The sequence below is a fragment of the Gasterosteus aculeatus genome, chromosome X (assembly GCF_964276395.1).
Source record: "Gasterosteus aculeatus chromosome X, fGasAcu3.hap1.1, whole genome shotgun sequence".
Lineage (NCBI taxonomy): Eukaryota > Metazoa > Chordata > Actinopteri > Perciformes > Gasterosteidae > Gasterosteus > Gasterosteus aculeatus.
This window is the reverse complement of record NC_135698.1, coordinates 17,857,681-17,881,280: the sequence shown is the minus strand read 5'-3', so window position 1 is coordinate 17,881,280 and position 23,600 is coordinate 17,857,681. Positions and strand designations below refer to the sequence as shown.

At 45.8% G+C, this 23,600-nt stretch overlaps 1 protein-coding gene across 7 annotated transcripts in view; it reads right to left on the bottom strand.

Moving 5' to 3' along the window:
- LOC120809236 (pleckstrin homology domain-containing family A member 7) overlaps positions 1-16,455 on the bottom strand; it is a 73,801-nt gene extending 57,346 nt beyond the window's left edge. For 5 of the 7 annotated variants that reach the window (XM_040162902.2, XM_078083225.1, XM_040162903.2 and 2 more), the window contains exons 1-3: positions 16,217-16,455; positions 16,002-16,078; positions 15,762-15,819 (exon numbers count right to left, since the gene is read on the bottom strand). In XM_040162902.2, the coding sequence (XP_040018836.2) occupies positions 15,762-15,819; positions 16,002-16,078; positions 16,217-16,299 (218 nt within the window). In that variant the 5' untranslated portion in view covers positions 16,300-16,455. Of the gene's footprint in view, positions 1-6,862; positions 7,649-15,761; positions 15,820-16,001; positions 16,079-16,216 lie in introns of those variants that run through there. The other 2 variants (XM_078083224.1, XM_078083231.1) reach the window with 1 other exon arrangement.
- Between the last annotated feature and the right edge of the window lie 7,145 nt (positions 16,456-23,600).

The following is a 23,600-nucleotide window of genomic DNA, read 5'->3' as shown; positions in this document are numbered from 1 at the left end:
AAGTGCGATTCGGCCTGCGGATCGGCTTATCAGGCGGTTACAGCCTGAGCCCTTTCATAGCCGCTCGCTTCTAAGCGCACACGCGCACACACGCACACACACACACAACCTCCCAACACACCTACGCCCTGCTCAAGGTCGGCGAGACGAGCTCGCCGCTTCCTCCCGAAATCACAGGAAACATTTTTCTTGACCCACAGGGGTAACAGGGAAAAATATATCATTAAGATATGCGCCGGAGTAATAAACCTGTAACTTTCTTTCTAATAGCCTTCAGCGCACGCTTTAGGGGCGTCGCTGTCTTGTGATTGACAGGTTGCTACCACGGGGTCACTTCTGTTCACTGGTTGCAAAAAATCCAAGATGGCGAGGGCCAAAAGGCCCAACTACAGGCTTCATCACTGCAGTCCACCACCGCCACACTTGTGAGGGAATATAACCAGCAATCGCTGAGTCGCAGGGACCACTCTGAGATTACAATTCGCCATCTGCGTGTCCCCGAACTAAAACGAAGGGCGGCTACGCCATGCTAGTCTTTGGTTTAAAATCGGGGGCCGTTTACTCGTAGCGGAGAGCGTCGGACAAACTTGTCTTGGGAGAAGCGTCGCCAGCTCGGATGATGCAATCATTCCTGTGTGTGAAGCCGTGCGTGTCAACATCTCTGGGGATAGTTTGATCCAGATTCTTCAATCTCGCACGCACGCACGCACGCACACGCACACACTGCCCCACTATTAATACACCTGCTCCACTGAGCTCTTTCCTTTCATCGGGCCCCGAGGCCTTCCCTCACATCGCCACGTCTCACGAGCTAGAAAAATATGACACCGCAATTAAGACTTCTTTTATGATCTGGATCAGATGGAGACGGGAGAGGAAAGCAAAGACACTTTTCATCGGAGGCGAGCTTTGGGCGGAGTAATGGGAGTCCAGCTGAGATTGACTCGCCCTCAGGCACTTCTGTGCATAACCAAACCAAACAGAGAAGAAACGGTGTAGTAAATGTGTGTATTTATATCAGTATTTAAGTCACTTTTGACCACTTCTGACAGTCCTCTTGCTGGACTCTACGTCATTTAGTTACACCTCCTCTGCCAGCCAGCTCCCAACCAGCGTGAGACGTGGTTGGGTCAGCTCAATCGACCCTTTTATGAGAAGCAAAAAGACTCTTTCATCTGAAATATCAAAATGATTCAGTGAGTCCTCATAAAACCAGTTTGAAGCCCCGACAGCCAAAGCACAACGCACCCTGACCAGAGGTGTACTTTCTGGTTTGGTGTCATCATGATTCATCGCAATCACAGCTCTTACTATTGGAACTTCTTTTTAGTACAAATGTATTTTTTAGCTTTCGATTAAAAACGTTTTTTGACTAAGGCCTTTTAACACACAGAGGAAAAAGCCCTATCGGTATGCCAGGCGTGGATTATATACAAGGACAGAATGGAATCCTAATGATGGTGTTGCAGCAGTAAACAGTAATGTAATACAGAGAGGGAAATAGAATATAATCGGCAGCGTATCGACGTGTATCACTGACACTACAGACATGCACACGCATGTGTGAACGTAGGAGAAGGTGTGCTGTATCATTTATTATTATTATTAGGCACAGACTATCATAATGAGATCAGCTGCTGGCACAATAACAGACTAATGTGCATCATATTTAACCGGTCCGCCACCAAACACAGTAAGTTCACTGGAGAGAGACACATCTCGTCATGCAGAGAATCTCCTGCACAAAAGGAAAAGGAACAGCACGACTCTCCTCTTCAGTAAATCAAAGTACATAAGCTCATTCTCCCTCCACCGAGAGGCTCAGGTTCAAAGCTGGACACAGGAGAGGATTGCTTCGCCCTGCCAGACCCTCGTGGTCTCTCTGAGGGCCGAACCCCCGGCACTTTCCTTTCAGTAGAAAAACCAACTTTGTGTCGAATTACGTTTGACAACAAAAGACTATAACAAACCAGAATTACCGCCTCGCACTCCGGGCTACAATAACCTCACCACCTCGTCACGTTGTCGTCCTAACCAGGTTTTAAGGTGTCTTTGAGCTCTAACTTGAGTCCAGGAGGACCTCAGTGAAGAATGTGGAGAAGTTTGCTCCAAGTTTCCCTGAGGTACGTCAACAAGAGTGGGATGAGCCGGTGGTCACGAGTGACCTTGACCTCCGACCTTTTAACCACCAAAATCAAAGGAAAAAGTGAAGGCCTGCGCTATTCCATCAAGGCAAAACAGCAAAATATTCATCCTCCGACGAAAAAATGAGTTCAATGAATCAATGAATTTTCATCCCCTAAAAGTTTCTCAAGTATTTGTGTGTAGTGACTCTTCTACGTTCTCGCTTTGATTTAAATCAATTTAATGCAAATGGACAGGATTCTGCAGAATTCGGATGAATAGAACAGATTCCATATTCTATCAATTCACTCTGCCTGCATGTCGGTCTCTGCAACGTACATGGTCGGGAATCCTCTAATCCTACACATAGTGGCAACAAATAACCAGTTTTATCTCAACATCTTTTTTATTTGACTGATGACCTCGCCGCTCTTACGTTGTAGAAATTGCAACCGGCCGTTGCATCTGAGGCGGTGCTGCTGGCAGTTTGGCAGCGATTTGCTGTGTTCAGAGGCCTCTGGGGGCAGGGGGGGGGCTGATTGCTAATGCAGAGCTGAACGTACCAGATAATCACTAGGTCCCTTTCCGACCAGAGGTGGTCTGCTGAGGACGGAGCGGCAGAATCCCTCAGCGCCTGAAACCCTCTGCCCCCTGAATCATCCTTCATTCCCCTCATTACATTCCTCCATTACCTCAAATTTGATTTTATCCTGAAGGGAAAAAAAAAAAAAAAACTTACTGTGCCATGTGCACCTATTTCTAAAAATGATTTTCCCCACTCATGGCTGGGATAATAATTATAGTCATAGTGCCAGGGCGATTCAGCTGGACTCGCTTCCTCTTTTCTGCCATTTTTAGGAACATTTCTGAAATTAAACTGAAGCTAATCTTGTTCTGTGCTCCTATGAGTGTCAGCTAATAATTGGAATATGAAAAATCCCCCAATAATAGGAAGCGAGCATTCAAATCAGGCTTTTTAATCATCTTCTGCTTCTTTCACAGTACCAATGATTGCACACCGAATAGTGTCTCTATAGGCCCATTGAGTGAAGTAAACAAAAAGTGAAGATTCATCAGCTCTTGTAACGCTTATTGACTCCGCAGTGGAAAATAATGCCGGGCAGAGTATTTAATGTGCTGTAGGAGCATCTCGAATTGAGACCATTGCATCCATTAGCTTAGTCTCTGAGGGATTATATTGTGTGTGTGTGTGTGTGTGTATATATATATATATGACGGCTCTTTTCTTTTTTTGTTTTAAGTACCACTGAGGAGTGTTTAAGGGCTTTTAAGGGCTTCCCTTTGAGGGCGGGGGGATTCTCCACATGTGCATCTTTCTGTCATCGCCTTCCTATTGTCTGGAAAGGTCACATGGTCACGCAGCGACGGTTAATAGCTGATATTAAATCGCGGGGTGGATTTCACCACCTGATTTCCTTAAAAAAAGCATTTTTATATATTTTTTAACTTAATTTACCTTTACATCTGGATACATTTTAAGAGCCCTTTGTGTGCAACAAAACGTTAATAAGCATGTAGTGACAAATCAACAGCCGCATAAACAATTTTCATCTGTAATCAGGATTTGCATGTGAACCAGCCATCATGTCTAGACTCCATACCAGAAGGGCTGTGTGAAGTCTTTCAAAGTAAATAGAAACGATACCTTAAACGACCTCGAGAGCAAAAGTGATGACTCAGAAGTCTAGTTAAACAATGTGGAACCAACTAGCCGGGACCCAACCCTGCTCTGTGCAATCCATCAAAGGTTCATTTTGTCCAACTGCCCACAATCTCATAAAGGAAGTTCAATTATTAACAGAAGGCATTTGCTGGTATGTGCTGAACTGTTTGTCAGATAAATCTATTTGTCTACTCGCCTCACATTTCCATGACATATAATAGAGAAAAGAATGAACTAAACAGACTAAAGCCCATAAATGAGTCCCGCCTCCTTGTCTCACTTTACATACCATACATGCCAGTTGTACACAATGTGTAAGGCACCGGATCACATGAAGTAAGGCAGATGTCAGTGGTTACTCATGTAGAGCTTTGAAATGTTCAGGATGTCGCGATTCGTACAATCCACACCAAATATCCTCTTCACAACTTCCGGTTCAATTCAACCCTGCGCACGCTTTGTAGTCACAATGACCCGGGGAACCGCACCAAAGCGGCCCTTTTCCTGATGGGCTGCATCTCTACTACCAACCTGATTCACTTGGACGCACAGTTCACACTTACTGAAGACCAAACAGGGCCACCGAGCAGACAGGGACAGAAGAGCATCGAACCGACCGGTCGACACCAATAGAAAATTCCTCCAATCCCTTTTTTGCGATGGCAACAATATTGAAAGCTCCTCTGCAGATTACTGTGATGAATATGAAAACACTTATCAGTTCATCTTCCAGGGTATTCTTAGAAATGTAATTTCAACTACATTTTCCGTTCTTATTAATATCCGTTCTGTTAATGACCTACAAATCATTCGGATGTATAACAACGCTGTAGAAATGTTGGGATCCCGATGAGTCCCATCGCAGCTCTAACTAATTTGTGGTTGGTGTATATACTGTGGTGAACCAGGGGGAGGAACCAAGCACAGGAGACTGATCTCCGAGCTCCGATTGGGGGGGGGGGGGGTAATAAAGGGGATATATTATCCTGTGCAGGTGCTGCAGCCACTGGGAACGGGGCATTGGTCACATCAGGTAATTAGAGGTGGAGGATACATGTAGGGAGCGAGTAGAGTCGAGGACACACTGAGAAGACCCAGTGGCAGAGATGAAGTAACCACAGGACTCACCCCTCTTCTCTGCTCTACCCCTCACAGGACGAAGGAGCCATGGAATAAACTGGAGTCACTAGCCCAGCGCTGGAGAGCTACTTCTACTTGAGTTTGGCGTTAAGAGCCTGTATTTTGACCTTAATATTAAAAGGACCCTTTTTGTTTTGCACTTCCTGCCTCCGAGCCGCTTATTTTATGCCGGGAGCTGGCCTCCCTCCCCCTGGGTTGCCACAATACCCAGGACGGAGTCACAGGTGGGTAAGAGGAGGAAGTAGTTCGGGGCCTCCTTAGCAGCTCTCCGTGAAACACAAAAAGCCGACAGACTTCCCAAAAACACAAAGCCTCGGGTCGCCGCCATCGCCGGCTGGGATTCAGTCAGAGCACAACGGGCCAATTATCAGGACTCCACATGGCCTCCATTGTGTCAGATTCACAGCGCTTCCCTTATTCCACTTCCCAAAATGGATGCAACTCAATTTTTCTACTTCTTTGTGGAGTCAACTTTTTGATTTTCTTTTCAGTTAAAGTATTAAAGTGCCTAGTGTTTCTCATCCCATCTCATTTCCTGCCCACAGAATTCGACGCCTCCCCAGAGCTCCTCCCACCTCGCGAGAGCTCCTCCCACCACGCAAGAGTGCTTCCAGTGTAGAACATGGACCTGTCTTTTCTGTGGTGGCTCACATGAAACGCCCTGATATCTGTTATTGTATGTGTGATGTCGTACGTGTTGACACTCGTATAATGATGGAGGAGAGCTGAACTGGTCCAATGGTTTGTCCGCCTGCATTGGAGTGTGACATCATTCCCCTTCTTCCTGTATTTCAAGTTACTGGTTTAGGAAATATAACCTTGTTCAAAGCACTACACGTCACGATTACACTAAAAGTTACGTCTGCTGCAGTAGTTTGTGGTGTTCAATTCGTTTGCATAAGCAGCATCTAAAAAGGACTATTTCAACATTTTTACACATCAAAAGAACATCGCTCTTGTGTGGATGTCCTCAGGCTCTGGAAGGAGCTTTGGAAAGTCGGAAAGTCTGCGCCCGAGGCTCAAACAGAACTTCATACGTTTTATTTAATATTATTCATTTAAAATGATCTGTTGATAGTGGAAGGGCAACGTTTATGTGCTGGATGGCTTTAGTGTGAGATCATGTGACTCCAATGTAAAAATCACAGTAGATTAATTGACAAAAGCATACGAAGCCATATTGAGCACTGAAGCTTCAGAAATGAGCAATTTATGTCATTTCAGTCTGACAAGTTCCTACTTTTTCCAAACATCGGTCTTATTATGTAAGCAGCTTTTGGAGAGTGAATCCAGTCCACAACTTGTTTTTCTTAGAGAATTTCACAATTGGGTTAAAAAAAAAATTCCTGCCTCTAATGAATAATTATAAAGCTGCCACCGCAGTCAGGTCATCGACCTTTGAGTTCCCGCCTCAGACATCACTCCTCCTGTAGACCCAGCTGGGACTTTTTCTCCTGAACCCAGCCTGTAGTTCTTGGAAGACGATCGGTGAAGTTTCTCCCAGCTGGAGGCCATCCACCCTCTCCGAGTGCAGCGGAGGAAAGTGCTGAGCGTGCCAGTAAAGTCACACAGCTGAATTAACCTCCTGTTTGCATTCAGGATGCGAGTGTGTGCTTACAGTAAAACCCCATCGTGTGTGTGTGTGTACATTGGGAGCCTCCGACAGACACACCCGTAGGTCTGCTTTCATGCCCCCTTACAATCCCATAAAGATGACAAACTACGCCTTGCACGACTTGTTTTACGACGGGGCGGCGGCGGCGAAGGGAGCCTCGTTTCTGCAGGAAACGAGAAAACAAAGCAACCGACGAGCCTTCGTCCGCCTCGCACTCCTCGGCAGGAAGTGCTTCAGAGAAAAGGACGACGCTGTGCAGACGTTGAGCAGCGACGCTGCCCGCCGGCTGGCCGGCTTACCTTGTGGCCCGCATCAAATTCCGGGTGGAGAATTCGTGATCGGCCTCGTTGGCGAGCGCCGGCGGCGACGCGGAGTGGTGTTTGACCGCCACCAGCTCGTGGCCGCTCCCCCAAGCGGGGTCGCGGCTGCAGCAGGTACCCATCCTTCCAAAGACGAAAAGGAGCTCTATCTCGCCCAAACCTCAGTGCGTCCTCCTGCTTTTCATCTCTCGAGTGTTTCTCCTCGAGCCTTCCTGCTGGTTTCTCTTTCCTCTCAAGTGCTTTACTGTGAGAGTCTTGAGTCACAGAGAAGGACGAGCACAGAGCCGACTGCTGCAGACGGGATGACCAACTTCTTCTCCGTTCCCAACAAGTATCATGGACCTTCTCCCCTCGTCCTCTCCGGTGCTCCTCACACGACCTCTCTCTCTCGCTCTCTCGGAGCTGCCTTGCTAATGTTTTGGTCTCCCGGCCCTCCTCCTCCTCACCCTGACAGAAGTGTCCCTGTCTCCCACAACCAGCCGGACTTTAAGAGTCACAACATTGTCTCTCTCTCTCTCACACGCTGTTTAGCATCTGTGTGTTTCAATCCCTCCTTTGTGGCTGTCGTGTTGAACACAGACGGACAAGCTTTTCTTCTGGTCCAGGGGCGACGCGCGCCTACAGAAGAGCAAGGCGGGTCGGTCCCACGCGGTGGAGATGCGTGTGGGCTCGTCAATGCGGAGGAATTATTTCCACTTGGAAAAAATGCTCGGCATTCTCAGCGCTTTTACGCGTATGAAGTTTGTTGTTTTCAGAAGCATCGTCGTGCTCAGCAGCGCAACTTGTGATGTCGATGACCCGGTGCGGGTACACTTTTAGAACCATTATTTGTTCCCCTTTCATTGCACAAACGATGGACATTTGTTTACTGCTATGCTGTCTTCATGAACTGTGAGCCTTGGTGTGTCCTATTCCCCACTGTGTGACCTGTATTCAAAAGTGATATTTGGAGAGTCTGATTGAACCAGGGGAGAAAAAGAAAATATAGAACTGAGGATAAAATTGCAATGTGCACAGAAGAAATGACTTCAATCACTTGGTGAAATATAATTAAACATGGAACAGAGGAGAAACTCACTCATCGCCAGGGATTTACATTTCCTTTTAGAAGAAAAACTCTAAAAACAGTTATTTTATAGGAATAATCCACAAGTGTAGATGCAATACACAAGCTTACAAAGTACCAGCGCTCACAGTACGTCTCCTTAACAGCCAGCTGACACTGGCTGTTCTACACTCTGTACAGTACGCTAGACAAACAGGACTGCTCATCAATGTCACTTGTGAGGGAAAGTCCTCAGATTAGCACAACGTAATCTCAGTTATGACGTTTGATCATGTGACCTTTGACTGAATGAATCGTGGCCTCACTGACACGTTCTGCTCTGTTAATCCTCAGCTTCAAGTGGACTTTAGCTGAAAATTGGAATAAATTCCCTCACGGCAATTCTGAGATTTGGCATTGAGAATATGATTTGGATGTTTTGACATTTTAACATTTTAAGTGAGAGACGTTCTCAGTGTGTGCGTGTGTGTCTGTGCGCAGTGGTGACCTTTATTTGAAGTATAATTTGTCACAGAAATTTGACTTCATGAAATATTTAAAGTGGTCTAATTGTGTGTCTGTGTCTCTCTGAGTGCGTGTGTGGGGGGGGGCACTCAGCTTTTAAACTATCACGTACTGATAAAAACAAAGAAAAAAGGAGAAAGAAAAATATGACTTTATAATAATCTCCATACGAATACCACATCAATCATCGAGCCACGAAGTTTGGCCACCTTGTGAAACGCAACGGGGCGGGGAGCACCGAGGTCAAGAGGAAACGTCCCGGCACCGTCCTCCACCCACGAGTTGGAAGTGAACCAACCATCCGACGTAAAAAAAAAACGGCATCGTTGGCGGATTGTCAGTGTTCTTACAGTCCTTGAACACCTCGTGTGACAAACGCTTCTTTGGGAAAAAGGGGCCAAACGAAGCTTCAGATTGTGACATTACATCAAATCACAAGGTGATCCGTTACCTGAAGAGTGGAGGACATAAGAGATGTTGTTGCACCTTAGTGTGTCCTTAGATGAAGCTGCTAAAGAGCTGTATTAAATGGAAGTCTGATTTAACACAGAGAGAACAAAAGAAGCCTTTCAAGACTTCTCCTCTTTTATCCGAGTGCGTCCGGTGTCATGAACCAATGAAAAAGGAATGTGTTAAAAGCACACACACACACACACACACAGCCGGCGCTGATGATAAATAATTAGCCAGCGGTGGTGCAGACAGAGACCTGTGTGGTTTCAGTATGAACAGTGTGAGTCAGGCATAAACACTGACTCACATTCTGCGATACCAGGCGCTTCAGATCAGAAACTGATGCATGAATAGAACAAGAGAACGAGACTCCTTCCCCTCACTCGCTGCTGAGGTGGGCTTCATTATCTGTTGAGTATTGATTCCTCGCGGGAAGCTTACCCTAACCCTTGATTAAAATGTATCACTCAGTATCCAAAAGAAATGTAAAAATCCCCAAATCCCAGACAGTCGCTCGGCAAAAGAACAGACGTCCACGTTGTGCAGCAACAGTGCTCCAAAAAAACGACACAAGCGACCTATAACCATTTAACCAATGAAGCCGATTTGGATCCCGATAATAGCCTCACCAACACACAGCTGGGATTCTCCATTTGTCTGTTTTTTTCACTGCAGAAACAGATTTCAAACCTCACTAGTAACTCATTTGCTCTCACGTTCTAGAGGCCAGAGCACATCGCAGCAACCCTTCATGGCACTAGGGCTGGGCGCTATGGCCAAAGAGCCATATCACGGTATTTAGAAAGATGCGGACAGTATCCCGGTATTGCTGTTTCAAGTAAACACATTAATTCATTGACCCCGAAAAGGACCGCGGCTGCCCGAACAGCTGCTCGCCGCTCGCTGGCCAACTTGCTCGCAACTGGCCGGCGAGTTGCTAGTTAGCGTGTTAGCTTGTTGTGGCTGCTAGTGTTGCCACCAGAGGCTCGACAGACTTTGCAATAAATCGTTTTCTGATCTAACGTAACTTACGTTGGACTTTCCAAAACCAAAAACCTTCCAAAACAGACTCAGCTCCTCTGTTGGGCACAAGTTGTGTTGGTGCATCTCTGGGCTCTCGTTGTTCCTCCTCTGTCGCCCTTTTCCGTGTTTTCATGTAGCAACAGAGTTACTTCTTGTTGTGAGCTTTACCCAGCAAGCAGTTCGCGAGGTAATTTTTATAAATGTACATCCATCCATCCATCCATCCATCCATTGTCAAACCGCTTATCCTGCACACAGGGTCGCGGGGGGGCTGGAGTCCATCCCAGCCAACTTCGGGCGATAGACCGGGTACACCCTGGATTGGTCGCCAGCCAATCGCAGGGCCACACAGAGACATACAACCATTCACACTCACATTCACACACCTACGGGCAATTTAAAGTCCCCAATTAACCTGATCCCCAGAGCATGTCTTTGGACTGTGGGAGGAAGCCGGAGAACCCGGAGAGAACCCACGCAGACACGGGGAGAACATGCAGACTCCACACAGAAAGGCCACTGGGCGGAATCAAACCCAGGACCTTCTTGCTGTGAGGCAACAGTGCTAACCACCACGCCACCGTGCCGCCCTATAAATGTACAATTATTAAAAATTATTTATGTGTCACAAGTTGTTTTACCCTGTTTTGTTGGTTATTCATTGTTGTTATAAAGTTATAACCACGACCATCTCAACCCACGTAAGACAAGTAGCTCCGTCCGCTGGATGCTCCGCGATGACGTTTCGAAATAAATTCTGCCACCTGCCAAGGAGCAACGTCACTTGTTATGCCGTAACACGTATGAACGGTACGTGAGAAATTCATACCATGAGGCGATCTTAGAGCATTAGAAGCGGTACACCGACCAGCCCTAACAGCCACATGCTGTAGAAGTGGAGCTCTCGGAGGAGAAGCAGGTGTTGGATCTGGAGGGAAGATCATTAAGTTTACAACACAGCTGGTGAAGACGACGGCATCTTTGTGAAAAGCTTTCCTCTTCCCGCCTTCACCCGTCTGCCGGGGAACGGCCTCTTCTTTCCGTTCTGGCCGCGGCAAAACAAAAAGCCTCTTTTTTTTATCTGGGGACAAAGAGCTCCAGACGGGGAAGCACAAAGCCGCCTCTGTGTTCTCACGCCGTTAACGCCGCGCTCCAGTTTTATGAGCGGGTTCCCCATTATTACCCGGTACCGTTTGGACTACGGCCGCTGCTCTGCTTATCACAGGGAACCTTGATAGGAGGAACATTAATAAGGAGCCTTTCAGCGCGGCCTTCTCTGCCTAAACAACTTCTATTACTCCCAAAACAGCCTGTAATACGTCAAACAAAGCTCACATCCTTCAGCATCCTGCTGAGGAAACATGAACGTGTTCTGCGAGTTCTCGAACAGTCGATCAAGGTCACCCCGCTGAGCACCGGGGCAGAGAATCAGCTCCTGGATTTCTTCAAAGATGAATGAAAAAGGCTTGTTTCTCTCCGTCACGGGCCCTTCTCGGAGTAAGATCCCACCTTTTAAAAAGGTTTGACGAGGACATTGGCAATCATAGGGGAGGAGGACAGGACAGAGTGGTCCCGGTGGCGTGTGGAATCGCTACGAGGCCGAGCCTCGCAGGGCCGCACCGCTGACATCGTGGTAAGCTGCTTTGAGATAAGCCTCTTTGTTGCGGCTTCGTGATACCATCATTGTGCCTACGCTGCCAATCATGCAGCGCTCAGCCAAAAACTCTACAGCCCCCCCGCCAACCCCCCCAATTAACTCTCATACATTGAATTCTTTCTCTCTCATACATTCAAACGTCTTGACCGGCGTCATCCCAGGACTTTAGTAAGAAACTTTGCTCATGTGATAAGAGGGCAGGATTATATCATCACGTTCTGTCTCTGTTTAAAGATGTCTGAAGGGCCTCTTTGATCTAACCACGACATGATAACATCTAGTAGATCCTACGTTTTATTTTAAAACGTATGCAGACTCCAACTCACCTGCATACACTAAAATACACTTTGACTCCCACGGGTCACAGCGGACTGATTGATGTGGGGCTTAAAGGTGTTCCAAAGAGGGCCTGTTTGTTGTCGACCTGAAACAGACTCATCACATCAAGCGGACCCTAGTAGTTCACAGCTCATGCTCATCTTCAGCTCAGGATTATGAACTACCCTGTTGACGGATATTGATCAACCAATCCATTAATGACCACATGTTGTTTTCCCCCCAAACAAAGAACCAAAGATGTTTCACTTTCCAACGGTGCAACGCAGACAGAAGCAGAAAACGCTCAGTCTCTGGTCCGAGGAGCCAGAAAACCAAAGAATGTTTGCTATTTTCAATACCCTTAAACCCCCCGCCCCCGGTGTAGCCAGTCGTGCAGACGTTCTTGCAGGAGCTTTACCTCTCCTCAGATCTGATCGCCCGCCCCCCCCCCCCCCACCCAACCACCCACCCATCCCCCTCAGGAGCCCCCCTGCCGGGAGAGGGAAGGAGGAGGAAGACTCAGCTGGAGGCCTCTCGAAGGGAGGTGTGTGTGTGTGTGTGTGGGGGGGGGGGGGGAGAAATCGCACGCCACATCTGTTTGCACGGGCGCACGTAACACGAGACCAGAGGTAGAGTCGGAGCATTGTCTGTCGATCACACGTCTCTGAGTAATACCTCAGAAGAGAGTGGGCTCAGCACAGCGGAGGTGGGGACCTTCATAGTCACACTTACGTCCCCGGGAGGGACTGATGGTGGGTGGGGGGGGGGGGGGGGGGGGGGTGCATGTGCGCACGTTGGTGACGGACAGGAACGAAGCCAAAAGAGCCACAGGAAGAGTCTGTTTGTTGCTCGGTCTACGCTGACCTCATCTAGTCGTGGGACCCGTGGAATGATGCGTGCACGCCGTGCGGGTAGTTTATAGTGACGCGTTACAGACGTGTTGGGCCCTGAGGCCGTGTTGATGGTTCATTGATTCACACCAAACTCAGACGCTTTTAACCCTTTCAGCGTGCGTCCGGTGGCAGTGCAGCAATAATCTCTTCTAATAAATGAGTCATCGTTTAGGCGGTTGCCGTTGGCGACCACTCGGAGGGATTGGGAACTTGGCGTTAGCAGCTAACAAACAGCACATCCCTGCTCATCAACGTGAGGCTGTTTTCTGCTTTTCCATGGCATATAGACCATGACATTTATGCCTTAATCCGAAGAACGTCTCCTCTCCTCCTCCAACGTTATTATTTTTATTCTCTCCAGTGACGCTCGAGGGACGAATAAGTCATGCTTACCGAAGGTTATTGTTTTATGTAATAACAAGCATTTCTAGATCGACTCCCTGGTTCTGTTAACAGCGTTAAAATGATAAAAGCAAAGCTCAGGTGAAAACAGATTGTGTTTCCCTAAAGCCTCACGTCTTTTCTCAGAATAAGCTGAAGACACAATGAAAAGCATGCAGAAACACACAGGGAGCCCTGTTTCTTTCTGCCAGTAATAAAAGCATGAAAAACATTTTTGGGGATAGAAGAGGCTCCCGGACAGAAAGTGGTGGAGCCCTGGGGGTAAGGGGGGGGGGTTGTCAACCGAAGTGAATAGGATATTGGATTTCAAGGTTGTGATTACTTCACCATATTGTTTCTGTTCAAAGAATACCATTCAGAAGCCAATTAAAAGTCCCAATCTGGCAAGTGGAAAGGTTTTCCTTTCACACCAGTTTGTGTTGCAGAATAAAAGCCCTTTAGCGCAGATTCCTTCCTCTCATTAAGTCTTCCATCTTTATTATGTAATCAACTGGAATGTAACTAAATGATCCGAAGAGCAGGTTTGTAACTTATTATTTCCTTTGTGATGAATCTTTAAATAACATTTTAAGTCAGAAGTGTTAACATTAAGCTTGTTTTGTTTTTTTATTTTCCCAAAGTAAAATTACAACAATGACTTAATTAATTTTAACCAGGTAATAAAACTATTGCGATATTTGTGTAACATGATAATGGTTTGTTCAAGCTTTCCCTCAACTGGGAGAATTTGATGCTTTAGTTTATTTTGGGTTTTGGTTCTTATGAAATAAGACTTTAGAAGATGCAACCTTGGACTTTGCGAAAAACAATTATGTTTCACTTTTGACTGACATATTCAAAATATATCAAATAATTGTTATTTGTGGCTCGACACAAAAGACACTCGCAGCATTTCTCCTGATAACGGACTCGTATAATGGTATTGCAGTTCTTGTGCCTTTGGAATCACCAAGGTTGAAGATTCATACAATCAGGGGAAGGTTTTGAATCTTCCCAGGCAGCCAAACAACATTAAGTCAAAAACATCAACAACTGCCTGCTAACAGCTGGAGAGGCAATTAAGATACAGGGCGACATGTGAAGGCTCAACAAGAGAATGCTCGGAAATTTTTATTTTAAACCAGAAATTCAGAAAGAAAACAACGAGGATATTTTTTTAACAGCACTCCGGAAAAACGACGCACACACACACACACACACACACAAACACACACAAATAGATCACTGCAAACCATAACAGCACATCAGGGTGGATTCTGGGGAATTTTAATCAGTGTCTAACACAACAAAACATTTACCAATAAGCCTGTATTGCAACATTATTTACTCAAAATTTAAAACAACTTTCGCTCAGAGGAAAATGAACGTGTTTGTACTGAAGCAATCGCTTGGACGGCGACACAAACAACCTTTGACCTCCGTTTATCTGCAGTGACACCGAAGGGGAGGGGAATTTTCAAAAGGGAGATTAAAAGATGTCAAAACAGCAGATTACTGACTAACTCTGCATTTTACAGACGCCCGTCTGTGTACGTGTGAATATTCAACAACCGGAGGAATCAGTCTGACAGAGAAACCCACACACGGGGAGAAACACCAGCAGGTCACGTGTTTCACTACTGGATCTTCTGGATCTCTGTACAGTTGTTTGGTGGTTTATTCAAGATGAACTATTTGAGCAAAAACGTCACACAGCAGCTTTGGCAACAAATCGGATCAACACTCGTCGAAAGCAGAGTTCAAACGGACTGAGTCCAGATTTTCACCACACCTTCCTAAATTCATCCTAAAATGCACTCAGTTCATCGAGTTCACCTCACTATCACTAATGCAATGATTGTGCTATAGTTCTTTTTACTTATTGACCTTAACTTGGATTATTGTGGTAAAGATAAAGTGACAAATGCATGAGTACAACAATTAACAAAGTCTTTCAGACAAATCACCTGTGGCGCATTGATCTGTTTAAGAATGGAAGAATTGTGAAAAATGGAAGAATAACACAATTAATCTAACACAGTTTAGCTAACTTTCAGGACTAGGGTCAAAACAATCTGGAGGTGGAAATACATTTCTGTTGCTAAGAAACAACAAATTGCCATCAAGAGTAGTATCATTAGTGGATCATTTTGGAAACGGCATTTAAAAGTTACGCACAGAAGCACTTGTTTGTTGTTGGTTTGTGCAAAAACAAAAATGCATTGTGGTCCTATTTTTATAATATTTATACAATATCAGCCTCACGACGAGCACGAAACATTCCGAGGGTCAAAAGTCCTTTAAAAGCGGCCCGCCCCCCAGCCGCGACATTACAGCAATCGATCATAATAAAGTAATAATCGTGACTTGTGCAACGAGTACATGCGGAACCTCTGGGTTACCTGTGTACTTGTTATGTTTCCGAGCTACTGAGTACTTCTTTCACTACAACATCCCAGTAAAACTCGTTACAAGGTGCAACACGTGTTCTCCCGGAACAACCAATGAGCGCAGCGGGGTCACTACGCGGTCAGCAGGTGACCCCCCCCCCCCCCGGGGACCGGGAGTCATGACGGTACTCACTTTATGAAGTAACTGGCCCCCTCGTTGGTGAAGCCTTCCTCCCATCCCTGAGGGAGGTCTGCGGGGGAACACGAGAAACACGTTAGCGAGACTTCGTCGGAGACACCTGTAGCCCCCCCCCCGGCCCTCGTGAGCGAGCGAGCGAGCCCGCGTGCGCGGGCGCGCACACACACACACACACACACACAGGTGAAGCACCCCCCTCTTCCAACTAGCTTAGCTAAAGTTGACGTTAGCTACCTGAGCGGATCATGTGTCCGGAGTTTACTGGTTCAGCGGAGCGGGGATGGAGCCAGGTGGTGTTTCGCGCCTCATCGCTGCCGAACGCGCGCACAGACACACGCACACACAGAGAGAGACAGAAAAACACCTGTTACACCAACGGGAAAACACACCAGCAAACCCAACTCCCGTTCACACGGGGCAGACGGCGCGGTAAAGCCCCCCTTACTCACTTGATGAAGAAGACTCTTCCGTCCGCGCGAACACCGTACGACCAGTGCTCAGGTAAGGCGTCCCGCCCGAGAGGTGCCGCCATGATCCGGTCTGAAAGTCCTATTTCACCTCATTCCCTCGCGCGGTGGAGAGAGCTCAGCGTTCACCGGGCCAGCGCCGCCTTCAGGCTCTGCTCTGAATGCCTGTAAATCTGAACACCGCGAGGGAAACCTCTGAAAAACAGACAGACACACACACACACACACACGGGATTCGGGGCTGTTGGAGTCTTTCTTTATCGCAGACTGCTTTGGTCCTCACTGAAAATGTTTCCCTTTTAGTTGATTATAATTGCATAAATAGGTGTTTGTATTACGCACACATTTTGTTAATTTTACATATTCTCCTGAATGTCACATATGTTATTCTAATTCTCATTTATTTGTTAGGCGCAAACTAACCATACACTAACCTAACCAGGTCATTTCCGACCAGAATAACACAGGTGTTACCAGACTATAATGAAGCATACATGTAAACAAAATATGTATACCTGAGCAGTTAAATTAATATGTTTAATTGAAATACTTGTCAACGGTTACCGCAAAACCATTGACAAGTTACCTCAACATTTCTAAAAATCTGTCAAAAGCCCTAGTTGTGTGAGGCAAACGTGAATAATGTGAAACCAAGGGTAGTAATCTATTGATTTCCCCATGTTTGCCACCAAAGCTTCTCAAACGTCAGATGCCAGTTATTTATAAATCATAGGGTCGAGGGGTTAAACTGACGAAAGCCAAGTTATACTCACTCACTTAACACATTTTATTCAAATTCACTCAATCGCATCCCTCCAACCGCAATATTAACTGAATATACTCCCACCTGATGTGTGTTATGTTTATGGAGGTAATAATGTAAATGATTCATAGTTACGAGTATTTTTATCAGTACTTCCGAGAGCCCTTTGGTCCTTCTGAAGGCTGATTAATGCTGTGATAACAACTGCAAAAAGGCCACATAAACAGCTGACAACATCAAAAAGAAAGGACACATCCGTGGATTAAATGTATGGTAATCAAACCTTTTTTTAATTGTATTTCATAACAGTCAAATTTTGTTCAATGATTCCACTGTGTCTGTACTATTCTTTCTACCACAGTAGTACTTTTACAGGGATGTATTTACATTTAGTACAATAATGAAACCTGTATCATCTATTTTGTACAGCAATATTGAACGGTTGTACAAACAAACAAATAGAACCATGGGTATCTTGTGAATGTTCCCGTGTATCTAGAACATTGAAAAATGACATCAACGTTCTGAAAATAGTATCAAAGTGATTGTAAAAAAACTGTAAGAGCCTCCGTCACTCGCTGGGAAGTCTGAGCTCACTGGAATGTCTCCAGGAGACGCGTGGTGGCGTGCTTGTGACAACGTCGCGACGTGCAGACCTTCGGTTTGAAAAACAAACAGGTGAGCTGAGCTGCTGACAAGCCCTCAGGCAGCCGGAGTTCTTTCTCCAAAAACCAGAAGGCCAGAGTGCAGGGAGGAGAACGGAAAGACAGAAGGACTGCAGCCTTTCCTCGGGCTCAATTTGACGTGGAAGACACAAGGGAGGGGGGGTGTAGCATATGAGATGAGATGAAAAAATGAAGATTTGATAAGAAGAACTAAGAAGGGATGGTGGTGGATGGTACCGGAAGGGTGGGGGGTGTTAAACCTTAAGTGCAAAAAACAATAAATAAGGACGCTTGTCCTTCAGGCTTTATACCGACGAGGTCACGCCTGAAGCCTCCGCTCGCCCAAAGGTTTCACCACCGGTTCTGGACCCGCACGTCCACTTCATCACGCGCCTTCTAACACAGGAAAATTAATTTGTGAGTGAGTTTGTGATCTGATCCCTACGACACTCGATCAGGAGGAGAAATGTTATTTTATGTTCCCTTCATAGATGTTATTTCAAACAGATAACATTTAGTAGATTTATTTATGGACATGTTTTGCACCCACAAGCTAATTATGTATTTTATTCTGGCTTCTCTTCTGCTGTTCTGGTTCCACCGGTGTTGCAGATGTAGAAATGAAAGTGAACCTGTGATTCTGTACATCGGACACAGATCAAAAGAACAACAATTACAACAAAGAACCTCCGAGGTGGTGTGAACCTGATGTGAAATGTGTTTCATTTGGCTCATCAAAAACACAGTTTGGAGAAGAATAAATGCTAGAATTGAAAAGATCTGCTTCACATGAACAGCAGTTCACTCTCAGCTTAGTTGTCCACCCAATGTGGCAAAGCAAGCAGCACAAAACAACAATTATTTCTGAAATAATGACTATTTTGCTTATAGTGTGGGCCGGCCGTGCACTCAGCAACAATGAGCTTTCTGGCAACGTCACTAAAATGGGTCCAGAAGTTCATCACTTTCATCCAGAATCTCACCAATTCTTCTCTCAAAGGGAAGTAATGTAAATCTTTTAAATCGTTATTCGCTGGGGCACAATGCCTCGCAAAACTATGGCATCACGGTGAAGGAATTTTGAAGTAATTCATGTCATGTTATGCGGGGTGAAGATCGGACGGGTCGCCTCCATCCCGGAGTTTTGGACTTTTGGTGAGCGGCCTGCAGGCCCCGATAGAGCTCTTGATGTATAATCTGAAATGTTGGGATGAAGACATTCAGCAAAGGGTAAAGAGCCAAACGTCAGAGTTCAGGTTCAAAGTTCAGATACTTCTTCTGGACTTTTCAGGGATTTAGTTACTAAGCGAACAAAATGCAGCTTTAACTGCGATGATGAGGCCCCAGCTGGTTCCTTTCTCTGGAGAGACAGCTTGTTGGTGAGACTTGAAATGTTGTCTGTGTTTCATTGTCAAATGAATAATACACATTCAGTCAATCAGTTTGTAAAGTGAGTGATCCATAAGTTAGATTCCCTGTGATAATCTGTCTCCCTCCGGTGGACACCAGATGTCAATGCACCCTCCTGCTGGCAATGACACTCAACGTCAACACAACGTAAAATGTAACAAAGAAAATGTTGGACTCGTGATAGAAAAATGTCTTTATTTGCCGCTACAGATTTCGGCCCGGCTGTTCTGGAGGAAGTACGCAGACACTGAAGTAAATGATTTTGAAGTACCCCACCGCCAGTAAAAGTCAGATCTAAATAAAGGAAAGGCACAGATGTGTAATCATTGAGTATCAAAAGAACAACTTGTACTTCATTGCACAAGAAGCACTCAGTGGAGTTCTTTGAACCACAGTGTGCAGAGAAATAAGGTCATCGACCAACGGGCCACAACAACTACATCCGCCTGAGGTGAATCCTGGGAGAGGGAAGAAGGAAACTGAATATTTAAAGAAACTTTGTAGAGGAAAAGTCGCGTCAACTGCTAAATTGTAAAACCTAAAATTATTTTATTATTATTATTATTATTTTGAAAAGTCGCTGGTAACTACAGGTGACAAATAAAAGAAGTAAGAATCTGCCTCTGAGATGAAGTGTAGTATAAAGGAGCATTAAATCCACCTCATAGTGTCTGAGGTGGTTTACTCCGCTGCCGAATGTCACAAGGAAGACTCATTCCAGAACCACTAGCAGCATTTTGTTCTTTGTAGAAGGACAGCGGGGTTAATGCCTTTCCCCGGATCACCCGGGGGGGTCCAGAGACTTCTAAAGCGTTGCAAACAGGAGCTCAGGTCCTCAATCAGACGACGAGCAGCTCCATCAGCCGGATCACAGGGAGGAACCCCCCCCCCCAAAAAAAAAGCAGCTTAGTGGATTGGATTACAGCGTGATTATTGTTCTGCTTCCATCCGCTGAAATGAGGTGATTGCTGATTCCTGTAAACATGATTTTGTAGGGCCTGATTTAAATATGTTCCTTTTAAGCAGAGTAACCGAGGATTGATTGAATCATTGAATGTTAGCGTCCGATCCAACAGCTGATTCCTCCCAAATGCATCTCGGCCCCCAGACGGTCTGTGGCTGCTGAAGCCTTCGTGCAGGTGGTGAAGTTTTCATTTGATCACTTGAGAGGTGGAACCCTGTTTCCAGCTGTTCCCCAAACAGCTGTCTACCTTTATTCTGCTGGCTTTGATAAGTACAGGAAGACAAAGGTCAATAATCAGCTTCCTGCCATAAAAGCCAAAAGAGGTTTTAACCACGTGAGGGCAGCACAGCTTCACTCTTCAGCGTCTAGACGGGTTTCTATTTATTCATTTATTTCACTTGTCTGAGAACCAAATATGGTCGTCCGGGTGTGGAAAGAATCAAATAGTTCACGTGCCCTGTTACAGTAAACGAGGGTATTTTGCTGTCATGGCAACCCAAGCAAAATGCACCCCCCCCCCCCCCCATCACCCATCACCAATTCCAACAACCAACATCAGCCATGTGCATCGTCTCCACCAGTAACGGCAATCTAAACAAAGGTACTTAAAATAAATATTTTATATCGAAATATTTGTGTTTCAACTGATTTATCACTGTTGTGTGAACATTTCAATAAAGCATGAAACCAATTTCAAGTTTTATATTGTGTGTAGATAATAATAATAATAATAATAATAATAATAATAAAACATTTTCTTACATGTTTATACTGGTAGGGGAAACACTGAAATATTTTCGCATAATCTCTATTGAGTAAAAAAAACTTATTTTATTTTATTTTTATTTCGATTTATTGATTTTTAATGGATTTTTTACAGCGACACGTTTTAGTTCATAATTATGACAAAACAATTCCCCTGAGGACGTACACCTGCAGTCTTATCGTGGACCTTTCTGTGGCCTTTCCTCGGCCCCTCACCAGAGAGGAGAGGTGTTTCCCCCACCTGCAATATTTAAATCCCCCCCTGAGACAAGTACACCAAGCCAGATGTAAATGCCAGATGCAAATGTTCCGCCTGTGTGCTAGAGCGTGCTTACCCTCACGAGCACACGTTGGAATAAATAGGCGGTTATATGGGTTAGTCACTGAGGGGGCGGGGGTCAATCCAGAAGTGATAATAATATTAAAAGGTTGTTTTCACTCACTCTACTAAAGTGAATCTCTCCCTTATTTGCAGAGGGCTTCTGCAGCCCCCCGAAGGCCTCACAGGGGACCTTTAAGTCCCCTCGTTAATTACTGAGCCAGACCAGGTGAATCTAAGTGAAAGCATTGACCCCCCCCCCCCCCTCTGGATCCAGAATGTGGAGAAATTCACGAGGAGAAAATGCACAAACGAACAGAACGACACAATTCAAAGGCAGAAAACAGTCTGGGTTGTTTTTGGTCATTTGTGCGTTGAGTGCACTGTATGAATCACATGCGGTCGTCTGTGTCAGACACAATAGCTGCTGGTAGATTGCATCATCGGCTAATTGTGACCCAGGAGATGCCCCCTATCTGGCAGGCGAGAGAGAGAGAGAGAGGTAACCACGTGTGTGTGTGTGTGTGTTTGGAAACCCGCTGCCTCCGCTGCTGCCGCTGATTCTGCCGCTGCTGCAATCACCTGCAATCCTTTCGAAGCCTCGCCACTTCTGCCGGTTGCCTGGAGACGGGGGTCGCCTAGGCCACGGAGCTAACGATGCTGGGAGAGGGTGCGGAGGAGAAAGATGGAGACAAAGATGCAAAGAGAGGAGTGGGCATGGAACAAAAGATGGGGAGAGGAAGGGAGAGGAAGGGAGAGCGGGAGCAATGATGGGATTATGGGACATTTGTATCTCGTTGTAGTGCCCTTGAGCAGAACGCTGAATTCACAACCAGTAGTAAAGCCCAGACACCACTTTGTCCTCACACACCCAAAAAAACATTGATAATAGAGGGCTTCATCAGGTGAGCTTGTCAAATAAAAACACAAAGACGAAGCATCTAGAGGATTTGTAATTGCTGGAGAGCCGACGTTACGTTGGCTCTACACGACTAAAGCTGCAAAGGAAAAAAGCTCCAAAAACATCAGTGGTAGTACTCGGGGTAATCAGAGGGTTTGACCCCAAAACAATGAACTCATGGTTCCCTTAAAATCACCCGAAAGGGCTTCAGGCCCCCCCCAGGATGCTGAGAAATGGCTAAAAAGATTCAGGTAACTCGATTCAAACTAACTCAACTAAACATGTGGCGTCTCAAAAGAAGGGAGGACAGGCGGGGACATGGGGGGGGGGACATGGGGCGGATATCTGCCAAAGGCACACGCTGGGTCGACAGAGCAACATTGTCAGCAAGTGTTCACCTTTGCACCGTGCTCATTGTGTGTGTGTGTGTGTGTGTGTGTGTGTGTGTGTGTGTGTGTGTGTGTGTGTGTGTGTGTGTGTGTGGAGGGGCGGGGGGTGCTAATTGATTTCACCCCTCTGGAAAGTCATTTCATCATACTGTGTGTTTTTAACCCGTGTCTTACGACAGCCTTACAGCAGTTACTCTGCACGGAGACTCACGGCCCTCTGGGAAATTACAAGACGGAGTGTGTGTGTGTGTGTGTGTGTGTGTGTGTGTGTGTGTGTGGAGGAGAGATAGAAAGACAAGTTACATGAGGATGAAGCGCTCTAGGAGACATACAAATGAGGCAGGGATGTAAAAGACAAATGTGTATTTGAACAATTTATACATACAGAATATTTTTAAACGGGTGTTAAATATTAACTCGGCTGCCGTAATCTGAAAATATACCGTAAGCATATTTGTTATAAATTGCTCTGTATGTACATCGCACATCATACTGAACATATCAACTATGTGTTAAGCTCATTGAAGAGAAACCAACAAGTACTCTGTTGTTACAATATGTGAATGTCTGGATCTGACATCTTTTAGATTTGTGTTATGGTCAAAAAGAGAAACCCTACTTGGGATCAGCAATAAACTGCTGTCCACTCAAGCTTTGAAGTAGTATTTAAAGTATTTTTGTTGGAAACGTTTTTATTGGACGTAGGGCTTTCCGATCTCACTACACTGATTATTTTTGATTTTAAGCAACAAATTCACTACGTTGGTCCCGGGCCTCTTTTTCGTTTTTCAGAAACACCCCAAAGCTGAAAGATTCACAGTGACGTTGTTGCATTAACAGATCACCCACGCTGATGGAGCAAGCACACCTGTGTGCGACAGGTGGTGTACGTGGGTGTAGCTCTACAACACTGGGCGTGTCCAAACTGGGTGAGCGGTCAGGCTGGTTTGTCTTCAGGCTACAGGAGCCGAATTGGAATGTGATATGAAGTGATGTCATTGGTCTAAACCTTTTTAGGAGACATTTCCTAAGAGCGAAACCTGACAAAAGCCCACGTGCGCCGCTGCTATCAGCCATGAGATTCGACGTGCATGGAATGCGCTGTTTACGTAGTTCAGGGGACATGGTGTACCATCTCCACTTCCCCGTTGGACCCCGGCCAGCAGGCGTCACGTGGACCAGTCGCTCCA